Below are 22,080 nucleotides of genomic sequence, written 5' to 3'. Positions count from 1 at the left end.
TGTGTGTGTGTGTATCTGTGTTTGTCTCCCATCACTGCTTGATAACCAGTGTTGCTGTGTTTACATTCCTATAACTTAGTGATTTGTCAAAAGAGAACCGATAGAGTAATTACCAGGCTTTAAAAAAATAAAAGAAAGTACTAGGCTCAATTCATTCAACTAAAAATTTGTCAAGGCAGTGCCCCAGCATGGTCACAGTCTAATGAGTAAAAGATAAAAGATACACTCATACTGAGGAATATTATGTATTTTTTTTATGTCCCATGAATAGCATTCTCTTGATGTTATGATTTTGAACAGTGGCTGTGTGGTAAGTAGCTTGCTTACCAACCTCATGGTTCCGGGTTCAGTCCCACTGCATGGCAACTTGGGCAAGTGTCTTCTACTATAGCCTCGGGCCGACCAAAGCCTTGTGAGTGGATTTGGTAGACGGAAACTGAAAGAAGCCCATCGCAAATATGTATATGTTTGTGTGTCTGTGTTTGTCCCGCCAACATCGCTTGACAACCGATGCTGGTGTGTTTACGTCCCCGTAACTTAGCGGTTCGACAAAAGAGTCCGATAGAATAAGTACTAGGCTTACAAAGAATAAGTCCTGGGGTCGATTTGCTTGACTAAAGGCGGTGCTCCAGCATGGCCGCAGTCAAATGACTGAAACAAGTAAAAGAGTAAAAGAGACTGTAGAATGTTACATTTGAAGTTAATATTCCACGTTTAAGTTCCATGTTTCAATAGCTTTTCTATTTATGTTCTTTGTTATAGTCATGGTGTCAACCAGAAAAATAAAGAAATGACTTCAAAACCTAAAAGAAAAGTTATGCAAGCTGGAAAACAAAGTAGGCAAATATTTTATCCTTTTTTTAGTGTTGTGTTGATTTTTATAATACTAAAACACAAAGTCTGTTTGTCTGTTCCATGATTTTATTAAAAACACACACACAATATACACTTGCTCACAAACAAACATGATAAAGAAAGAAAGGGAGGAATCATGCTATTTTGACCTGTACCTACTACACTCTTGGAGTGGTTGGCGTTAGGAAGGGCATCCATCAGTAGAAACACTGCCAGATCAGGTTGGAGCCTGGTGCAGCCTCCTGGCTTCCCAGACCCCAGTCAACCTGTCCAACCCATGCCAGCATGGAAAATGGACGTTAAACGATGATGATGATGATATCATCATCATCATTTATCGTCCGTTGTCCATGCTGGCATATATATATATGTATGGGAAGTGCCACTGCATGAAACTCTCTGCCTTTGAGTTACTCTGTAAGTTCTGCCAGTAATTAATATATATATATATATATATATAGCATAAGTATGCACAGCCATTTGCATATTATTGCATCAAACTGACTGAATGTTTGGAACAACTGTAAAATAATATCTAGGAATTTAGTTTTGCTTTGCTAATTATATTTTTTTCATGTTTTATATATAACATATTTTGTAAATGATATAAATAATATGATGCCATATATATATATATGCGTGTGTGTTTGACCAGCTTGTATCTTATTAAATACTTGTGCTAGGCAGTTCTTAGAACCAACTTTTGTTCTGCAGAATTATTTTTATCTTGATTCGGAAGTTGGGTTTTAAGAATCTGGGAACTTCTGAGCATTAATCTATTTATCTATTGTATGCTAATAATAGTGTCTTCTCAACCATTGTGTGTGTGTGTGTGTGTGTGTGTGTGTGTGTCTCCATGCAGGATACTCTGTAAAGTTGCAGGTGAGCAAGCAGAACTGTGGGATTGAGAAGGTCTTGTTAAGGTTATGACAAACTCACCAGTGCTGGTGCCATGATAAAATGTACCTGGTGCACTCTGTCAGGTAGTTGATGTGAGGACAGTCATCCTACAATGGAATCCAACCCAAAACTGAAATATTTAGGAGAGCAATAACTCTGAGAACTCATCCAACCCATTTTACATCCAACCATAGAAAGTGGATGTAAAATGGTGATGATGATGATACGTACATACTCATATATGAAGGTATTCTGCTCAGTTTCTGTCCGTCAAATTTACTCACAAGGCATTTGTCAACCGAAGGTTGTGGTAGCAGAGACTAGTCCAAGGTGCTGTTCAGTCATATTGAACCAGGAACCATGTAGTTATGAAGTAGGAAGATCTGTACAGTGTCAGTATAGAAAAATACATGTTAAATGACAATGATGGCCTTTTAAGAAGGTTTTTTTCTTTATTTAATTGCTCTTACATAATTATTATTGTTCTGCTCTTTCTTTCTCTCCTTTCATTTAGAGCTGATTGGTTCTACCACTGATTCCTCTGGGACCACTGAACAAACATACCGTTCTGCTTCTCCAAGACTAATAAACCGAATTGAGACACAAAAGCCAACATCAAAAGGTTTACATTCACCTTAGTATCAATGTATAATATTGATTTCTAACATTGGCATAAGGTCACAAATTATGGGGTTGGATACAGTTGCTTAAATTGACTCCAGTACTTGATCGATGCTTTATACAGGGCCTGGAAAGCTGAAAAATAAAGGTGTTCATTGTAGGATTTGAACTCAGAACATAAAGGACTATAACTATATACCATAAAGCATTTTATTACTGCATTAATGATGCCCCAATTCCATATATATAATATTTACTTGATCATTATTTTACTTTCGATTTAATTAATGAATTATGTAGAATAAAAACAAATATGATGGCTCTATGAATCATAGGACCAAGTAAAGCCAAATAAGGATTCGTTTCCCCTTGGAATTGCATCTTTCTAGTAAAAGCTCTTTGCCAATGATTCCCTCCTTTCAACAATAACATATTAAAGTGCATGCTAAATGTCAAATGAATTAGCCTTACCAAGCTCTCCTTAGTTTAGTATGGACTAAAGGGTTATGGGTTCTTTCCATCCTTGGACTCATTACAAAATATGAAATATATTTAAAAAGGGATAATTTACTGTTTAAATGGATTATCACAAGAAAAGCACTGATAGTATGGCAGAATCAGAAGTTCATATGATATTTCAGGGTGGGTTCTCTCTTTTAAAGAAATGAAAAGTGTGCTGGAAGAGTGAATGAAGTTCAGGGCTTTCCAACTCACCTTTTTTCTTCAAAGAAGTCTTCTACCTGAAATATCAGAGTGCAACCTCCTCACAGATCACCAACATCACTAGTTTCCATGGGTTTTGACTTTTCTTTCTTCACTGGACTAAAAACACTGTTTAGTTTCAATTTTCTACATTCTGAGTTCAGTTTTTGCTAGGTTTGATTTTTGCCGTTCATCATCCTGGAGCTAGTTAGATAACTATTGGTGATGTAGCAGTTTGATTCAGTCAGCCATATCTAATCATCTACAAGTTTGCGAACATGTGTCATGATAAATCATGAGTTAGGCTGCTTTTGTTGATGTTGCATTAGGAAGGGCATCCAACCATAAAAACCATGCCAAAGCAGACAATGGAACCAGTGCAGCTCTCAGGTTTGCCAGATCCAGTCAAACCATCCAATCTATGCCAGCATGGAAAATAGATGTTAAATAATGATAATGATGATGATGAATTAGAGTGGACATATATCTTGTTCTTATTCATTTGATTATTATTTTGGTTTCTGTTTCCTAACTTGTGATTATTTTATTGTTAACAACAAATGAAAGAAAGAATAATCTGATTTTTCACAGAATTTGAAATTTGATGTATAAGGCTGGTTTCCTCTACAACATGACCTTCTATGAACCTCTGTGGGCTATTACTTTTATTCAGCTTCCATGATGTTAAGGATATGAGAAGTACACCCCCATAGTTGGAGCATAAATCTATTAGTGCTGGTGTCTTTTCTCTTGGGTGAAATTGAATCCAACAACGAAAAACACTGCCATACTCTTCATTTTACAGTACTGTCACTGCTTACATCAGGGACTTGTTTGTCCTGTTTACATCCAGACAGACATTTAAAAATGATGTTAATGAGATGGAATTAGTTCAAAGATTGTATGGAAAGAAATGTTTAAGTCGATCGTTGTGTGGTTAAATGTTCTATTCTAAATCCATTTATATATTCCAATATGACAAAATGTATGCAATTTTCATGATGTTCATAATTAGACTTTTCTTTGATTAAATCTATTGATCTTATCTTTTTATTGTTTCACAGCTGAGCCACTTCGTTATGTTGGTCACCCAATTAAAACTAGTGTGCCGTTCAATAGAATGTTGTCTACCTCAACACCTGATCCTGAAAAATTTTTAACAACTGTCAACTGGACTGACTGTGATACAATTAATGATGGACTTGCTTCTAATACTCAAAGCAAGCAATTGCTACCTGAGAGACAGAAATCAAAGAAACTGATGCAAACTAAGAAAGCACATGCGATGCCTGTAACTTCCAAGCAATGCAAAACTGACCAGATCCTTAGAAAACAAAAATCTCCTACAAACATCACAAATAATGCAGTTCAACAAAAGAAAAAAACACATTCTGAAGTAGAAAATCCCAAAACATCTTTGGGAATTGGAGTTTCTTCTTCCAGTCCATCTTATGGAAATGCTTACAGTTTCTCTGTTCACCAAGTTAATAAAATGTCGCCCAAGCTGGATACTGTAAACAACCAATCTGCATTTGACCCTGTTGTACCATCATCTAAACACGAGTGGAAAACCACTGCAAACGCTTCTTCAAATGCCACGAAGCTTTCATATTCTCTAAGTCAATGCATTACATCTTCAAATGCTCAGAAACCTGTTTTAGAAAGTATTCCTGTAGTTGTCCCATTAATTTCAACAGAATCAGATGCACCAAATTTGGATTCAAGACAAGTTCCTTCATGTACTAAAGAACAATCAACATATTACCCACCTGATTTGCTCAACTATAAACTTCCAGATTATCCTGCTAAATCTACAAATACTGCTGAAACACAACACCAAATTCCAATTCAAGAACCCCTTCAGCTGATTCCAGAACGTCCCATATTTTTAGATAAAACTGTTCAAACAAGCCAGCCAAAAGAACAATTTTTTACAGGTATAGACACAATAAACACCAAACTACAACCATCAGCTCCTGTTTCAATATCAAATCATCAAATCATATCACCAGTTTCTAATCATTTTTTCACTCCTATAAACCCATCTCAGGGAAGTATGGCAAATGTAGGAGTAACTTTTGAAGAGCCTGTTCGTGATAACAATGTACCTGGCTATTCTTCACAACTTAATCAACCCAAAACTGTTCCTTCTAATAACTTAATTTCCGGTAATTCAAATCCTGCTGGAAAATCTTTGAAAGGATCTCAGGGAAATGTTAGGAATGGTTTTAATGATAATGCAAGTCCACCAGAATATACCTTAGGTAAAACCACAAAAAACCATCAGACTATGCCAGGAATAAACTGTAAAGAGAATCCTAATACTTATGGATGTTCTAGTAATGGCTATGATATTCATCTCCAGTGGCAAAGTGTAGAAGCCTTAGCTGGAGCCAAAACTCTTAAGTTTATAATCAATGAATTAAAAGAAACCTGTAAATCTACAAGTATGTATTTTTTTTACTTCTGTGAAATTTTACTTCTAAAATCGTGATTATCCCAGGTCAGCTCTGATTGAGTATATTATATGATTGAAGGCATTTCATTAGTAATTACTCCCATCCATTGCATATCTAGGATTACATTGTCCAGTGTGTCCTTAGTGGCATTTGAGCTTAGAGCATAATGATATGTAATTAAAATATGTAAATCATAGTACAGCATTCTATTGCTCACTATGCAAAACATTATGAAATAATTGTTTATATTTATTTATCACTAGCAGAAATACCCGGCGTTGCCCGGGTTAAAGAGAATAATGAAATCTAAAAACGCCGTCTAGACTACGCATCATCTTTATATATAGAGATGTATATACACACACGCACCCAAACACACGTATATATATGTATATCAATATAAATATATGAAAGTCAATGAAGTTTCGTAAAAGAAGGTGATCATGTACATACTTTCTTGCTGTTGTGATTATAACACCTCATTGTAAACTATGTTCCTTGTTTTCCCTTGTGGAGCATATACAAATAGGTTTTTTGTTGCTGCCCACTCTTGAGCAGCCAACATACAGTTGTCCATGTGAGAAGCAGGGCTCTTCCAAGAGAAGACCAGCTACAGACAGTGTTTGACCCTGATATTTGTTTATGGACATGGCAAAAGTCACACAAAGGGGGAATTGTAGTCTTCTGAATGTAAAAGGAATGTCTGCTCCTGATGGAGTAAGAGGAATTCTTGGAATAAAGATGTCATCCCCTTTTGCACATCCAGAAAGAATGGTAGCCTTGATAACGTGTGGCATCATTTTCTAAATAATTCTCATCTGTTATGTTCGGGTTAAAATTTCATCAACATCAAAAATATATGAATTTTCATGGGAGTTATGGCCGTTATGCAAAGAATATAATTTCCAAATTTCATAAAGATTCATTCAGTACTTTTGACGTAGTTTTGGATAAGAAAACAAATGACTAATGTGTGTGTTTGTGTGCATGTGTATGTGTGTGTGATGGGTGTATATATGTATAGATATCTGTATGCATGTATATATGTATATATGTGTACATATTACATGTACATCTATATATATATATACATCTACACATATACGTGTACATCTATATGTATACATATACATCTCTCTCTCTTTCTCTCTTTCTCTCTCTCTCTTTCTCTCTTTCTTTCTCTCTCTCTCTCTCTCTCTGAAAGTATCTGTCATTACAGTATCGAAATGGTGTACATATACATGTATATGTATACATATACATCTCTCTCTTTCTGTCTCTCTCTTTCTCTCTCTGTGAAAGTATCTGTCACTACAGTATCGAAATGTGATTGTTTCAGTTAGTGGAATAGTTTCATTTTTAAAGTGAAAGTATTTGACATAAGTGTTTTTGTTTCACTTTTGACACGTAATACTTAAATAGTGGAGGAGATATTATGTTGCCGTGTGCTCGAACTCTGCAAGAAGTTAATAATTTTTTTTGACTAAAACACAACTGGAACCCTAAGTAAGGCATGTGTAAAGTTTGAATGAAATTGGTTGCGTAGTTCTCGAGTTTTAGGGATTCACACAGACAGACAGACACACATTCTCATTTTTATATATATAGATAAAGCACTAAGTTACTACACAAGCCAACAAAAGAACCGCTATGTAGTTACCCAGCCTGCTTTAAATAATAATAACCATCTTAAAGAATGGACATTGTTGTGTTAGGTACATTGAGTATAAAACATGATGGCTATGGCTGGAATGATTTTGATTCTGGGTGTTTTGGGTCAGGACTGATCTGGGCTAAATCTCACTGTCTTAAGCCAATGAGTGATGAGAGTGTCATAAAAAAAAAAACCGCAAGTTATTTCACAGTTTAATGCTATTTAAACTTTACTTTTTATCCTTATGGGCATTGATAAACTAAGAACCAGTAATATACTGGGGTCTATTCAATTGACTTTACCACTCTCTTTTACAAGTTGACTTTGAGCTTAAGGAAAACTGCATGTGCATGCATACACACACAGGTGGACTGAAAAGTTCATTGGCTAAGTGATGCTAGAGCTGTGAATTCTTGCATGCATTAATTTCAATTCTTATTTATTAACAATTGCATTGTTTCTTTCCAGGTAAACTGACATCAGACTGTTCAAAGAAGACATCAAATGTAACTAGTAGCAACTTCTCTTGAAAATGGACAAAATTTTATCTATATATATATATATATATATATATATATATTTAATATTTGATATTTTAATGGTTCCTTATTGGACTGTGGCTGTGATGGGTTTTAAGTCAATTGTATCACTACTTGTTTGGTACTTATATTATTGATTTTGGAAGTGGGAAAACCAAAGATGAACTTGGTGGGATTTGAACTCTATTTTAATGTTTAATTATAATTCTTTTTTTTTTTATTAAAATGTTTAGATCACCGTGAAATTATTCGAATGGTGAATCAGTTAGAAGACCTTGTAAATACATTGCCTCAGCTTCAAGATACCTTTGACCTTCAGACTGAATTTTGTTTAGCTTTACAACCATTACGAACAGAAAATAACCGATTGCACAAGTAAGTTTAATTTATAATTTCTGTATGCACCCTCTTCATGCTTCACACTTGTCCAACCATTTAAAAACTTTTTGATCCACTCATACACACTTCTGGAAGGTGGCCGTTAAACAATGATGATGATAAATAATGTGTTTGCGTTTGCTTACATCTGTGATTACTTATACAAAAGAGCAGCAAATGATGGTGTTGTCAGTCCTGTCAACAAATCATCTGGTCTCCTCATGGCTTTGAAGCCATGATGAGTAAGTTGTCCCTTACTTGAAAAACAGATGAGGGTTGGTGTAAGGAAGGGCATCCAACTGTAAAACGATGTATCAAAATAACATTTGTCCAGCCCATGATAGTCACATTGGAAACCTTTGATCATCGTTCTACTGACTCAGAATTGAGCTAAGACTAAACATCCATCACAAAGTAACTGTCCTTACTGAGTGAATTGTACATCACCATGGCATCTATTTAAAACTATAACAACTGAGCCATCAGTTTTCTAAGAGTCTTTGATAAATTTTCTCAGTACTGCACCTTTGATAAAATGCAAACCGTTCACTTATTAATTAGTAGACCAATGCCTCATCTACTTGGTCAACTACAATGTTTAGAAATAAATAACTTGGTAATATTCAAATGTATTTGTCTTGCTATGAAATTGGGTCCCATGTGGGTGTTTATTGGGGACTTCGATGAGGATTAAGTTACTGGTCTCATTGTTACTTAACAAGTCATTAAGATTCATTTACTTCTCCAAATCAAGATGCCAAGCATAAATAGCAGAGACGACTCATTAAAATGTAAATACATGCTTAGGTACAACTCATTTACATAATTGCATGAATAGTTTTTTGCTTTCCCTGTCAAGCATCCTGATTTCTACAGCGAACAGCATGGTTTTAATTCCAATTCAAATTTAGTTCACCTCATTTTTTAATTTTTTTTATTGTTCTTAAGTTGTATTAATTGGTTGGAAGTGGAGTGTCAGTGCTTCTGACTTTTGTACGTCCTCCCAAATTAGTGAGAATTATCTAGTTGATGTTCAGCTTGAACTTTGTAAGTTGGTTCCTGCATGGAAGTAATTCCAGAGGTGGGTTTCAGCTTAGGGAAGAAGGATTCAGTAAAGTGCTGAATGGCTTGTAGGATCTGAGTTTGGCGAATGTAGTTTGGTGGTGGTGGTGGTGGTGGTGGTGGTGGTGGTGGTGGTGGTGGTGGTGGTGAATGCATTAAAAAGGATGAGAGCTGGTGCAACAGGAGGGCTGAGTCGGAGAGCAGCATATATCATGTTAGTCTAAGGGAGCAGTAGCTATTGCAGTAAAAACAGAAGTCAGTGTCGTTGATTGGCCCCCTGTAATCCCTGATTGAGTTGACTGACGTGATCAGTGACATACCAGTTGTGACTTCCTTGCTTTTTCAGGGTTACGTAGGATTACCTTATTTAATGTGTCCTTTCCTTTTTAAGGTGGTGTGATTTGAGGGAGATTTGACTGCTGTTTCTAGCAGTTCGATTGACTTTGTAGAGACTTCCTTGTGTGTTAATGAATGAGTAGGTCTATGCTAATCAACCAAATGGTCTTCGTTTGGAAGTGATCTGGGATGTGTGTGTATGCAAACACTGTCTTAGATATTGGAGCTATACTCCAGTGTAAATGTAATGCTAGTAACAGCTAAGAAGTGAAGTCTTTCTGGCCCTTGTGAAGAGGAAGACTCCTCTTCATAACACTTTGGCAGTGCTATAAAAATGTGAGGCCAGATTTGAAGAACCATATAAACATCATTTTCAATTTTCTTAAAATATTTTGTCAAAATAAAACCAAAAGCTATTCAATATTGAGGTATTGATATCCAGAGAGAAATTCTCTATGGTTGATTGAGATGCTGGAAATAGCAGCTAAATCTCATGCATATCATATCCTCCATTTTATAAACTAAAAACTACACTGTTAAAAAGCAAGGCATGCTCATGGCTGGGATGCCTTTAATTATATATCTGCTAAATTTATCTTCGGGAGTAATTAACAACAATCATCACCAGTATCTTATTTACTACACATTTATATTCATAGTTATACTTGATGTAAGGTTTTGTTCACTTTGCCTTGTAATATAGGTTATGAGTTATTATTTTGTTTGTGATTGCAGGAGTTTGAGGATGCTTGCTGAAGAGAAGGCTCAAGTGGAAAAGAAGATGGAGGAAGACCATAGACGTGAAAGTTAATATTTTCTGAGATTAATTATATAAGTGCAGGCATAGAAACTGTGTAGTTAAGAAGTTAGCTTTACTGTCACAAAATTTATATGACCTTTTGGGAAAAAGTCTTTAACTATATAGTCTTAAGATGACCAATGCTTTGTACATGGGATTTGGTAACTAGAAACTGTGTTGAAATATATTTTGTGTGTGTATTTGTGAATGTCTGCCTGTGTAGACAGGTGTAAAATAATATTAAAATGTAAAATAATAATAATAAATAGGTTACTTTAATTATTTGGTAAATCAATCAATAAAGTATGTATCAGATTCAAATGAGTACTGGGGTGGTGCAATCAACTAAAATCTTTGAAAACGGTATTTCAGCATGCTGCAATCTAATAGCTGAAATTGGTAAAAGAATATAAGTGCTGCAGATGGTTGAGTCTTTTAGTTACCAGACAAGTAACCCAAACATTGAAGTTCATATTATGAAAATACAGAGCATACACAACCAAGACACTTTACTCTCAACATTGCCCAGTCTCCTTCATTGTCTGGCACTTTGTACTGCACAGTGGAAAAAGCTAGAAGACTATGCCACAGGGTGGTACAGTGTGTTTTACAATCAAAGAGTAACAGTCTATATTTTGTGATTGGCATTGGACTTCATCCATAGCCATAACACTGAACTCTAAGTCTATCTAGCTGTAAGCAAACACTACCTTGGTATTAAGATCTCTGCTGTAAGTAGAAGCAGCAGCCTTTTGTAAAATTAATCAGTTATTGATTTTGCAGTCTGAAGAGAAATTGGGGATAAATACTGGTCCTGTAAATTGTTATAATTCAGAAAATCCTTAACTAATCTTGTGCTGTATTTCTTGTAGTTAACATGTATAATGCTCCCTGCATCAAATGTGTTAACATTAACTTAACATATTTAATGATCTTGAAAGAGTAATTTATTCTCTAAATATTTCTATTTATTTCCACCTTCAACTGTACATTTTTATTATTTCTTTAGTAATTCTCTCCTTACTTCTTTGGTCGTGATGGTGAAGTTTATGCTTTGCTGATGGGGGACTAGAACTGGGACATATCCAGATTTGTTTCCTATGCTTTTATGATAGTATCAAAGACAATATTGGTCAGTGATTAATAAGAACATTGATATTGGTTTTTAAACATCAATTTGCAACAGTCTTGGAACTTCAGCTTCAGCTTTTAACTTTGGAGAAACATGTCGATGAAGAGAAATTACAGAACCAGTTGCAGTTGCATCACCACGAACATGTAATTAAGGATCTGAAGAATGAACAAGAATACCTGGTGAAGGACCTTGGTAAAAGGGTAAGTTAGTTAATGACTCCTTCTTCTATTGTTGGCAAGGATGATGGTGGTGGTGGTGGTGGTGGTGGTGGGTGTATAGTGATAGTCATGGTGTGGTGATGGTTTGATGATGATGATGGTGATATGGTATGGAAGTGGTGTCAATTGATAATGGGGGTGATATAGTGTTGTTAGTGATGCATGGTGGTGGCAGTCTAGGTGATATGGTACGTAATGAGTTGATGATGATTGCTTTTTGTTTAGCTTCAGGTTAACTCTGATTAAGCAAACCTCTAATTGAAGACATAGCATTCCAATCATGACTGTCTCATTTTTTTGTCCTTTAAGTATTCCCCCACCCTTACATTATCCTATGTGTCTTTTTACTTTTTTAAGGTAGCAGAAATAATGTAGTCCTAGATCTGAAAACCTAACTAGATGCTAATGGCTGGAACACCTTTCGTTGTTGGTCTGCTTTATCAGGAGGCTGATTTAGAGCCAAACAACCACCACTACGCACATACACACACACACACAATTACAAAATGTTCAGGACTTTAGCAGGCCATGGTACACCCAGTTTGCATTGGTAAGTCTGTAGGCGTTGCTGACGTTTGGATAAAGGAGAGAAAAGTGAACTTCTTTAGTTCACATAAGGCTAAAGTCTGTTCATTTCATAGAAGCCTCAATTCTTCAGTCATTATTGATTAATTTCAAGTCAAACACAGCTGTCCTCATCCATTTGAAAAACATGACTGTACCCGCGCACTCGTCTCTCTTGCACACCACATCTGATGCTTCTTAAGTCCAACTTTTCTCTCAGGGTACTTACACTCTGTCCTGTATACACACTGACATTACACATCCAACGGAGCATACTCGCTTCATTCCTTGCAAGCTTACGCATGTCCTCAGCATGTTTCACTGCCATGTATTATGGCAGTTCGCACACATGCATCATATACTGTTAAAATAATATAGAAATACGTGCTTTGAATATCAGATTGTACAGATACGGAAATCAAAAAAGTAGATGGATTAGCAAAAAATATATATATAAGAGAAAAAAAATAGTTCAAAAGAAATAAGTCATATATTATATTCCATCATCATGATGGTCATTGTCATTTAATGTCAACTTTTCCATGCTTGCAAGGATCAGATACAATTTATTGAGGTAGATTTTCTATGGCTAGATGCTCCTCCTGTTGCCAACCCTCGCTGTTTTGCTAGCAAGGCTATATTTCCTCTTAACTAGACATATTTCTCAAAGAACACTGGAAATGAACAACAATGCTTGTATGATGATGGTGATGTTAATCTACAGCACTCAACCATATGGCCTTGAGTTCAGTCTCACTGTATGTTACCTTGGGCGAGTGTCTTCTACTATAACCCCAGGCTCACCAAAAGCCTTGTGAGTGAATTGGTAGATAGAAACTGAAAGAAGCCTGTTGTGTATGTGTGCTTGACTTGGCATCATGTGATGGTTGTAAATGAGCATCACTGCCATACAGATGAAACTGTTTCTTTCCAGTCTTCCATGAAAATCATATCTGGCCGTGGGGAAATATCACCTTGCTTGGAAATAGGTGAGGGTGAGTGACAGGAAGGGTATCCGGCTACAGAAGATCTACCTCAACGAACTCCGTCTGATCCATGCAAGCATAGAAAAGTGGATATTAACCAATAATTATTTCTACTCCAGGCACAAGGCCTTGAAAATTTTTTTGGTGGGGAAGGGGGCTAGTTGATTACATCGATCCCAGTGTGTAATTAATACTTATTTCATCAACCCTGAAAGGGTGAAAGGCAAAGTCAACCTTGGTGGAATTTGAACTCAGAACGTAGCAGCAGACAAAATACTGCTAAGCAGGAGTGGCTGTGTGGTAAGTAGCTTGCTTACCAACCACATGGTTCCAGGTTCATTCCCACTGCGTGGCACCTTGGGCAAATGTCTTCTACTATAGCCTCGGACCGACCAAAGCCTTATGAATGGATTTGGTAGACGGAAACTGAAAGAACCCCGTCGTATATATGTATATGTATATATATATATGTATATGTGTGTATAAGTTTGTGTGTCTGTGTTTGTCCCCCCCAGCATCACTTGACAACCGATGGTGGTGTGTTTACGTCCCCGTAACTTAGCGGTTCAGCAAAAGAGACCGATAAAATAAGTACTAGGCTTCCAAAGAATAAGTCCTGGGGTCGATTTGCTCGACTAAAAGGTGGTACTCCAGCATGGCCACAGTCAAATGACTGAAACAAGTAAAAGAGTAAAAAAAAAAAGTAAGCATTTCGCCCAGATGGCTAACAATTCTGCTATCTCTGCCGCCTTGATATTAACCTATAATAACATCTTTCTATTAATGTAATAAATTTCCTTTAGAATCTGGCCTATCATTTAATCCTTGTCTTATTATTTGTCATTTGTATATTCCATTGAATGGATCTGGAGATGCTAGTGGTTGCTGGAAAGTGATGACGGCTTCCTTTGTTTGTTTTTGAAGTATTGAGATTTGGTTTGGCATCTGTATGCTCTATATCTATGTCTGTGTGTCTGTCTGTCTATCTATCTCTCTATCTATCTACTCTTTATCTATTTATCTCTCTATCTATCTATCTATCTCTCTATCTATCTATCTCTCTATCTATCTATCTACTCTTTATCTATTTATCTATCTATCTATCTATCTATCTATCTATCTATCTATCTATCTATCTATCTATCTATCTGTCTGTCTGTCTGTCTGTCTATATATGTGTGTGTGTGCGTGTGTATATATATATATCTATATATACACACACACATATATGTTGATGGACTATGTATAATTGTATGTGTCTATGTATGTGTGAATGGCTATTTGTAGTATGTATATATTTGTCCATAATATTTTGAAGGGATTGCTTGTTTATCAGAATACAAAAGGGTATACTACTTATTGCTTTATTCTTTTATTGCTCTAATTACTGGTATACGAAGATTAATCAAGTTCCATATTGATTAATGAGCCTTGAGTATTCTAAGACTGGACATTAACTACAAATACATCCTTCAATCAGATGGCACTGTTATCCTTTAACAATAACTGAAGGATTATTTTCAATTTTTGTGTGTGTATATGTTGGGTATTTGTGCATGAGCGTGCTCGTGTGTATGTATATGTGTGAATATTTGTGTTACATAAATACTCTCAGATAAGTGAGTGTATTTATGTGTCTCTCACAGAAGTATACTTGTCTCCACGAGAGTAAATGTCCAGTGAGTACACATGCTCCCTCACAGTTTTGCCAGTCTTACAAACCTATATTTCGATAATGAATGTCTATAATAGAGAAACTTTGTGTGTTAAATGTGATGTTTGCTTCCCATCCTCTCTTCTCAGTGAATTACAATTAAGTTTGATTACTTTTTCTCTCTCTCCCCTTCTGTCTCTTCCCTCCCCCCTTACCACCAGTGCAAAACTATAAAACTATTACAGCTGGTGATAATAGTAATATTAGTCGGTCAGTTGACAAGTTGTGCTCTTCTTTATCTTTTTATCTCAAATCAGTGTCTACGTACATATATATTTCATATTGCTATAGAAGCCTGTCATATAAATAATATATAATTATATGCATATATCCATACATATATGTACATACCGACATCTATATGTATACATTACAAGCATATATAGGTACAGGACATCACAAAAAACGTTAAACACAATGAGAAACGAAAACATAAAGACGAAGACAGAAAACGAACTTGTTTTTCAAACAACAAAGAAGACAAACAGAGAAACTAGACATGCAACATAAAGAATATTTCCCTTCTTCAGTTGTCCCTGCTCCATCTATTCCGTGTTTCGAAAACAAGGACGATACGCAACTTCGTTGGAGCAGTCCTTCCCGCAAGCAAATTAATTAAAATTTGGAAATTTTATATATATATATATATATATATATATATATATATATATATATATATATATATATATATCGGTGGCACGTAAAACACCCAGAGTGGTTGGCATTAGGAAGGGCATCCAGCTGTAGAAACTCTGCCAAATCAGATTGGATCCTGGTGTCGCCTCCCGGTCCACCAGTCCTCAGTCAAATCGTCCGACCCATGCTAGCACGGAAAGCGGACGTTAAACAATGATGATGATGATGATGATGATGATATATATATATATATATATATATATATATATATATATACATATATATATATAAAAATATTTAGCAGAAGTAACAGAGTGATTCTAAGTCTGATAGATTTGTTCATTCAGTGCATGTAGCTCTTGGACCTTGAGTCACTCTGTTACTTCTGCTAAATATTGATAAAGGCATGTAAAAAGCACCATTCGAGCATGGCCAATACCAGTGCTGCCTGACTGTCTCCTGTGCCGGTGACACATAAAGACTTTGCTGTTGGTTTCTCTTTATTTTTGATATTGTTGCAAATACTCTAGAATAAATAAAATATGAAACAACAGACTCATAATAGCCAGCCAGCTTTTAATAACCATCCAGTTCTTAATAGCCAACAGGATTTGAACTTAGAACATAAAGGAACGTATGCTAATCCCAGAAGGTATTTAGTCTGATATTCCACCATGTTTGCCCTAATGATATTTTCTTTAGTAATTAACATAGTTATTAACAGGCAAGCTAAATTCAGACTTAATGGCATTTTAAGGAACAATTTTCCAGACTGCCATACGGTATTGATTAAATACTATTTGTATTTATTTTGATCTCACTGTAAATATTCAAGGAAGAATTAAGTAATTGCCTGTTAGATTGTTATATTTGAACATACTTTAACATTTTTGACGACTTCCCTGTAAGTTTCCCTCTAGTGACAAACAAGCACGCACACAACATAGATTAAGCGTTAAGTTCCGAGTGAACAGAATGCTGGCTCGGTTTTTGGTGAAGCCAATTGGCTTCATTTACTCTGTTGATTTTTAGAAGAAGCATGAATATTACAACATGATGTTTTCTATTTCTTGGAAATATAAAGATTAACTGGATCTCCATTGATTTCATCAATGAGTATTGTAGTTGTTTGAATTGTGGTATAAGTGGTTGAGTATTCCAAAAACCTTTGTACTCTTAAAGTATTCCTCAGGCAGATCAACATGATACAGTGAGGGACAAGGTTGACCCTTTCAATTACAGGTACAGTCAATGCAATGGACTTCCACATAGTTCCTATTGATTCAGTTTCTCTCACAAGGAATGGGTTAATCCAAGGCCTTGGTAAAAGATACTTGCTCAAGATGACACGTAGTGCAATTGCAAAGCAAACTTAAATGAATAGCTATCCCTTTGTCAGAAAATATGGAGCTTTTCTATCCTATGATAATAATAATATATGATAATGTACTTATATTTAAACTAGGTACACTGCTTAGATATTTTTGAAAATATGTTTGAGATATGTATTGAGGTTAGAATGAGCTGGACATAGTGTTGTCAGAGAGCAGAAACATGACTGATGATGTACCAAGGTATTGATGAAATAAATACCAATGTATTGGGGATTCAGTACTGTCCTAGGCTTAAACTATAATGGTGACCACAAACCATATAAAGTTTCAAACAAAAAAAAGTTTTCTTGCATTCAACTGAATATATTTATTAAAAAAAAAAATACACATTGGGTGTAGTCTGTTTGCAAGTGGTCATTCAGTTAAAAGTGAAAAGTGGGGTGTATTTGGTTAAGGCTGTGCATGTCATTCTCCAGCACAACACCCTGCCTGAAATATTAAATAACCTTGTGTATTAAGCTTCATTGTCAGGTGTGGTTAAAGCCCAAAGCAAATAACGTCTCTTATACTTTGTGTATTTTCTTCCTCAACAGGATAATTCTCAACTGAACATGAGGCTAAAAAACTGGGAAGAGAATCAGGTGTTGTCAAAAACAATCCAGGAAGTTAAAGACCAACTAGCACAGAATGTTCATAATCTGGACGTTTCTGAGAAGAAGAATCACATTTTGCAGCTCACAGTTGAACAGAGAGACAGAGAGATATCCAACTTGCATGGTGTTCTACAGTGAGTCATCATGAAAAATGTGAAAATAAAAAATGGCCGATATGATTGTGTGCATGTGCATGTGTGTGTGTGTGTTTGCACTGTCTGAAAGTACACCAGGAGTATTGACTGATGCTGGTTGAACCAGAGATTAGCAACAAGGTTTGAGGCATATCTGGAGTGTGTGTATGATGGCATTAATGAAAATATTTAATCTCTTAATTTTATTTTCCTATGCAAATATACAATTTTGTATGCAGTGATTATTTGATCTGTACTTTGACAAGTATGATGCAGGCTATGCTTTGCTGAGCCTGCATCAAAAGAATACCAAGATTTGTCCAGTGTTGTTCTCTTTACTTGCTAGAAAAATTTAAATAGTTGCCATTCACTAATACAACTTTTTTTTTATTACATATTAGTTTCTATTATAGTCCTGTTTCTTATGTGTCAGTTTTAACTATTGAAGAGTTGAGACAACTATGCTACATTTATATGAAAGGGATAAAATCTATATCTACTGCTTTTTAAAACCATTATTATTACAATTACAGCTCAGTGATTAGAGTGTCAGGCTCACAATCCTGCGTTAGTGTGTTTGATTCCCAGACCAGGGTATGTGTTGTCCTCTTGAGCAAGACACTTTATTTCTCATTGCTCCAGTCCACTCAGCCATAGAAATGAGTCATGACATCACTAGTACCAAGGTGTATCGGCCTTTGCCTTCTCCTTGGATAACATTGGTGGCATGGATCGGGGAGGCTGGTATGCATGGGCAACTGCTGGTCTTCCATAAACAACCTTGCTTGGACGTGTGCCTCAGAGGGTAACTTTCTAGATGCAATCCTATGATAATTCATGACCAAAGAGGATCTTTACCCTTTTAATTTTTATTATCATGGTGAGTTGGCAGAATTGTTAGCACACCAGACAAAATGCTTAACAGCATCTCGTCAGTCTGAGGTCAACTTAGCCTTTCGTCTTTTTGGGGATTGATAAAATAATTACCAGTTGAAAACTGGGGTCGATGTAATTGACTTTCCCCTCCTCAGAAACTGCTGACTTTGTGTTGAAATTTTAAACATTATTATTATTATCATTAGTAAGGTGAGCTGGCAGAATCATAAGCACACTGGGTAAAATGTTTAGCAGGTATTTCTTCTGGTTTTACAGTCTGAGTTCAAATTCCACCAAGGTCAACTTTACCTTTCAATGTTTTGGGCTCAATGAAATAAGAACAAGTCAAGTACTGGTATTGATGTAATCAATTATTCTCCTCCCCCCAAATTTCAGGCCTTGTGCCGATAGTAGAAATGATTATTATTATTATTAAAAATCATTAGCAGCCAGACAAAATACCTAACAGCCTTTCTTTCAGTTCTTTACATTCTGAGTTCAAATCCTACTGAAGTTAACTTCAGTTTTTATCCTTTCAGGATTGATAAAGTATCAATCAAATACTGGGGTCAATGTTATCAGCTTATCCCTCCCCTCAAATTGGTAGCCTAGTGCCAAAATTAGTGTTAGTATTATGAGTGCTGGTGAGATAGAATTACGTTTAAAGACATTTGTCTGCTAAGTAAATCCCAACCATTTCAGAACATCATGGTGCCATATCAGTCTTGCCTGGCATGTCACATTTTGTACCAGCCAGTCACTCAGCATGCAAAGACTGCAATAACATGGATATTGGAAGAAGAAAATGAAAAAAGGCACTACCTAAGAACACCTGGTGTTGGCTATTTTAGGAAGACTTCAAATGTGTGAAGACCATTTGGATAGGAGAGGAAAGAACTGGCAGATAGACTATCCTAGAGGAAGCTTGCTGCCTTAATTATCTCACAGCACAGAAGATCTAAGTATAGAATTAAGCTACCATTTTAGCAAAAGTCGTGTTTAAGGTTGAATCAGCTATTTGGTCAATAGAATTCAAATAGAATTTTTGCCAAATAGTTGCTTCACAAACATATTTTGTCAGTGAGATTTTGTTAAATAGATTAGTTTGCAATCATTTTATCTTTTCATTTATATTTCATTCCAGTTCTGTCCGAAAAGCTATGCAAGGTGTATTGGAGAATATTGACCCTTTAAGTGGAAACACTTCTGGCACAGATACATTGGGAAGATTTTTTAAACTTTTCTGTCATGAAACTGATCCTGAATGTTCAAGGTGAGTTATGTTAATGTCATTTCATTCTTCTTTCTTTTTTTTTTGTATTTTTAATGTTAGCATTCAAAGGAATTTCATCCCTCATTGTTTTACTGACTGTTTGTCCATATTGGATATATATTTGCTGGTTGACACCTCACTACTCCTCTTGATTCTCTAATGTAAAGCTCCAACTCCATGAGAGCTAAACTTCATCACTTGTTTCTACATTATCCTTCCTCTTTCTCAGGCTTACTGCTCTGGTACACCACTTCCTCGTTCTCCTAGCAAGTGTCATTAATTTACATTACACGTCTACAACCAGTGCAGCCATTCCTCATGTACACATTGGCCAGTCTTTGTTCAACTACTTTTCTAGCTCACCTGTATACATTTCTCAGTTCACTGAACTTTCCTGTAGATAAATGTTACTCATCTAGAATAAATGGCATGATTTATGAAATGTCAGACCTAGAAGCACATGTATGGCTTACAATGGCTGCTGTTAGAAAACATGATTGATAGCATTTTAATTAGCTCTGCTTGAACAAGTGTTCAACTGACAATATACTGTTTACATAGTGTAAGTGCAGGCCTCTGGTCAAGAAGTTTGCTTCATAACTACATGGTTTCAGTCCTATGTGGCATCTTGAGCAACTGTCTTCTACTATAGCCTTGACCTGACTAATAGCTTGTGCTTGTAATTAGTTAGTGGAAACTGTTTGTGTGTGTGTGCATTTGTGACTGTGGGTTGGGGGTGTTATTGTCTCCTTGCCTTGACTGTGATAATTAGAAAGAAATGTCTGTCATGCAAGCAGTGTCCTTCATTCCCCAGTCTTCTTCAAAAAAACATGTCTGATTCTGGGGAAATATTTCCATCCCTGGAAACATGTGAGATTTGGTGATGGGAAGGGAATCTGGCTGTAGAAATTACACCTCCTCAAAATTCTATCCAGCACATGTAAGAGCATACAAAAGTGGACATTAAAACAATGGAATATATACTGTAATTATGGTAACTTGTAATTTTAAGCCTGGTTTGAATAAGAAAACAATTCTGTCCCTTTAAAATTTTATTTAGCATTATTTTGGCCTATTTATGTTCACAGAGGTCATTTTTGTAGGTTAGCTTGGTATTATTCATCAGAAAGGATAAATTCGATTTTGTTTAGTGTTATTTTGTTGTGAAATTTAACAAAGTTAGTTGCTACTGTCTTAAGTTTATTGACCAGTGGTTTCAACCAGGGTTTTATTACAAACTTTTTAGGTTAACATTTCTTACATCTATCTCTAATCTGAAAGGCAATCACTATGAGTGTTGTTATATTTTAAGATTAACACCAAAATATGCTAATTAGATGTCAGCTTAAAAAAAAAGTTTTGAAAAATTTGTCATTTTGGTTATTGTAGAGGTTTGTTTGATATCAAAATGTATTCAGAACTAATTTTGTGGTTCATATCTTTTATATCTATATATATAAAAATGAGAATGTGTGTCTGTCTGTCTGTCTGTCTGTGTGAATCCCTAAAACTCGAGAACTACGCAACCAATTTCATTCAAATTTTACACATGCCTTACTTAGGGTTCCAGTTGTGTTTTAGTCAAAAAAAATTATTAACTTCTTGCAGAGTTCGAGCACACGGCAACATAATATCTCCTCCACTATTTAAGTATTACGTGTCAAAAGTGAAACAAAAACACTCATGTCAAATACTTTCACTTTAAAAATGAAACTATTCCACTAACTGAAACAATCACATTTCGATACTGTAGTGACAGATACTTTCACAGAGAGAGAAAGAGAGAGACAGAAAGAGAGAGAGAGAGAGAGAGATGTATATGTATACATATACATGTATATGTACACCATTTCGATACTGTAATGACAGATACTTTCAGAGAGAGAGAGAGAGAAAGAGAGAGAGAAAGAGAGAGATGTATATGTATACATATAGATGTACACGTATATGTATATATAGATCTATACATACATGTATATGTATACATATGTGTAGATGTATATATATATATATAGATGTACATGTAATATGTACACATATATACATATATACATGCATACAGATATCTATACATATATACACCCATCACACACACATACACATGCACACAAACACACACATTAGTCATTTGTTTTCTTATCCAAAACTACGTCAAAAGTACTGAATGGATCTTTATGAAATTTGGAAATTATATTCTTTGCATAACGGCCATAACTCCCATGAAAATTCATATATTTTTGATGTTGATGAAA

The 22,080-nt window shown here is 35.5% G+C and overlaps 1 protein-coding gene across 3 annotated transcripts in view; it reads left to right on the top strand.

The window, feature by feature from the left end:
- LOC106871332 (uncharacterized) overlaps positions 1–22,080 on the top strand; it is a 29,770-nt gene that overhangs the window by 5,951 nt on the left and 1,739 nt on the right. For all 3 annotated transcript variants that reach the window (XM_014917731.3, XM_089358930.1, XM_052971341.2), the window contains 8 exons: positions 763–836; positions 2,270–2,377; positions 4,143–5,525; positions 7,964–8,105; positions 10,242–10,312; positions 11,492–11,640; positions 17,486–17,679; positions 19,700–19,828. In XM_014917731.3, the coding sequence (XP_014773217.1) occupies positions 763–836; positions 2,270–2,377; positions 4,143–5,525; positions 7,964–8,105; positions 10,242–10,312; positions 11,492–11,640; positions 17,486–17,679; positions 19,700–19,828 (2,250 nt within the window). The remainder of the gene's footprint in view (positions 1–762; positions 837–2,269; positions 2,378–4,142; positions 5,526–7,963; positions 8,106–10,241; positions 10,313–11,491; positions 11,641–17,485; positions 17,680–19,699; positions 19,829–22,080) is intronic.

This window comes from Octopus bimaculoides, chromosome 10, assembly GCF_046866305.1.
Source record: "Octopus bimaculoides isolate indiv1 chromosome 10, ASM4686630v1, whole genome shotgun sequence".
NCBI lineage: Eukaryota > Metazoa > Mollusca > Cephalopoda > Octopoda > Octopodidae > Octopus > Octopus bimaculoides.
This window is presented reverse-complemented; position numbering and strand designations above follow the sequence as displayed.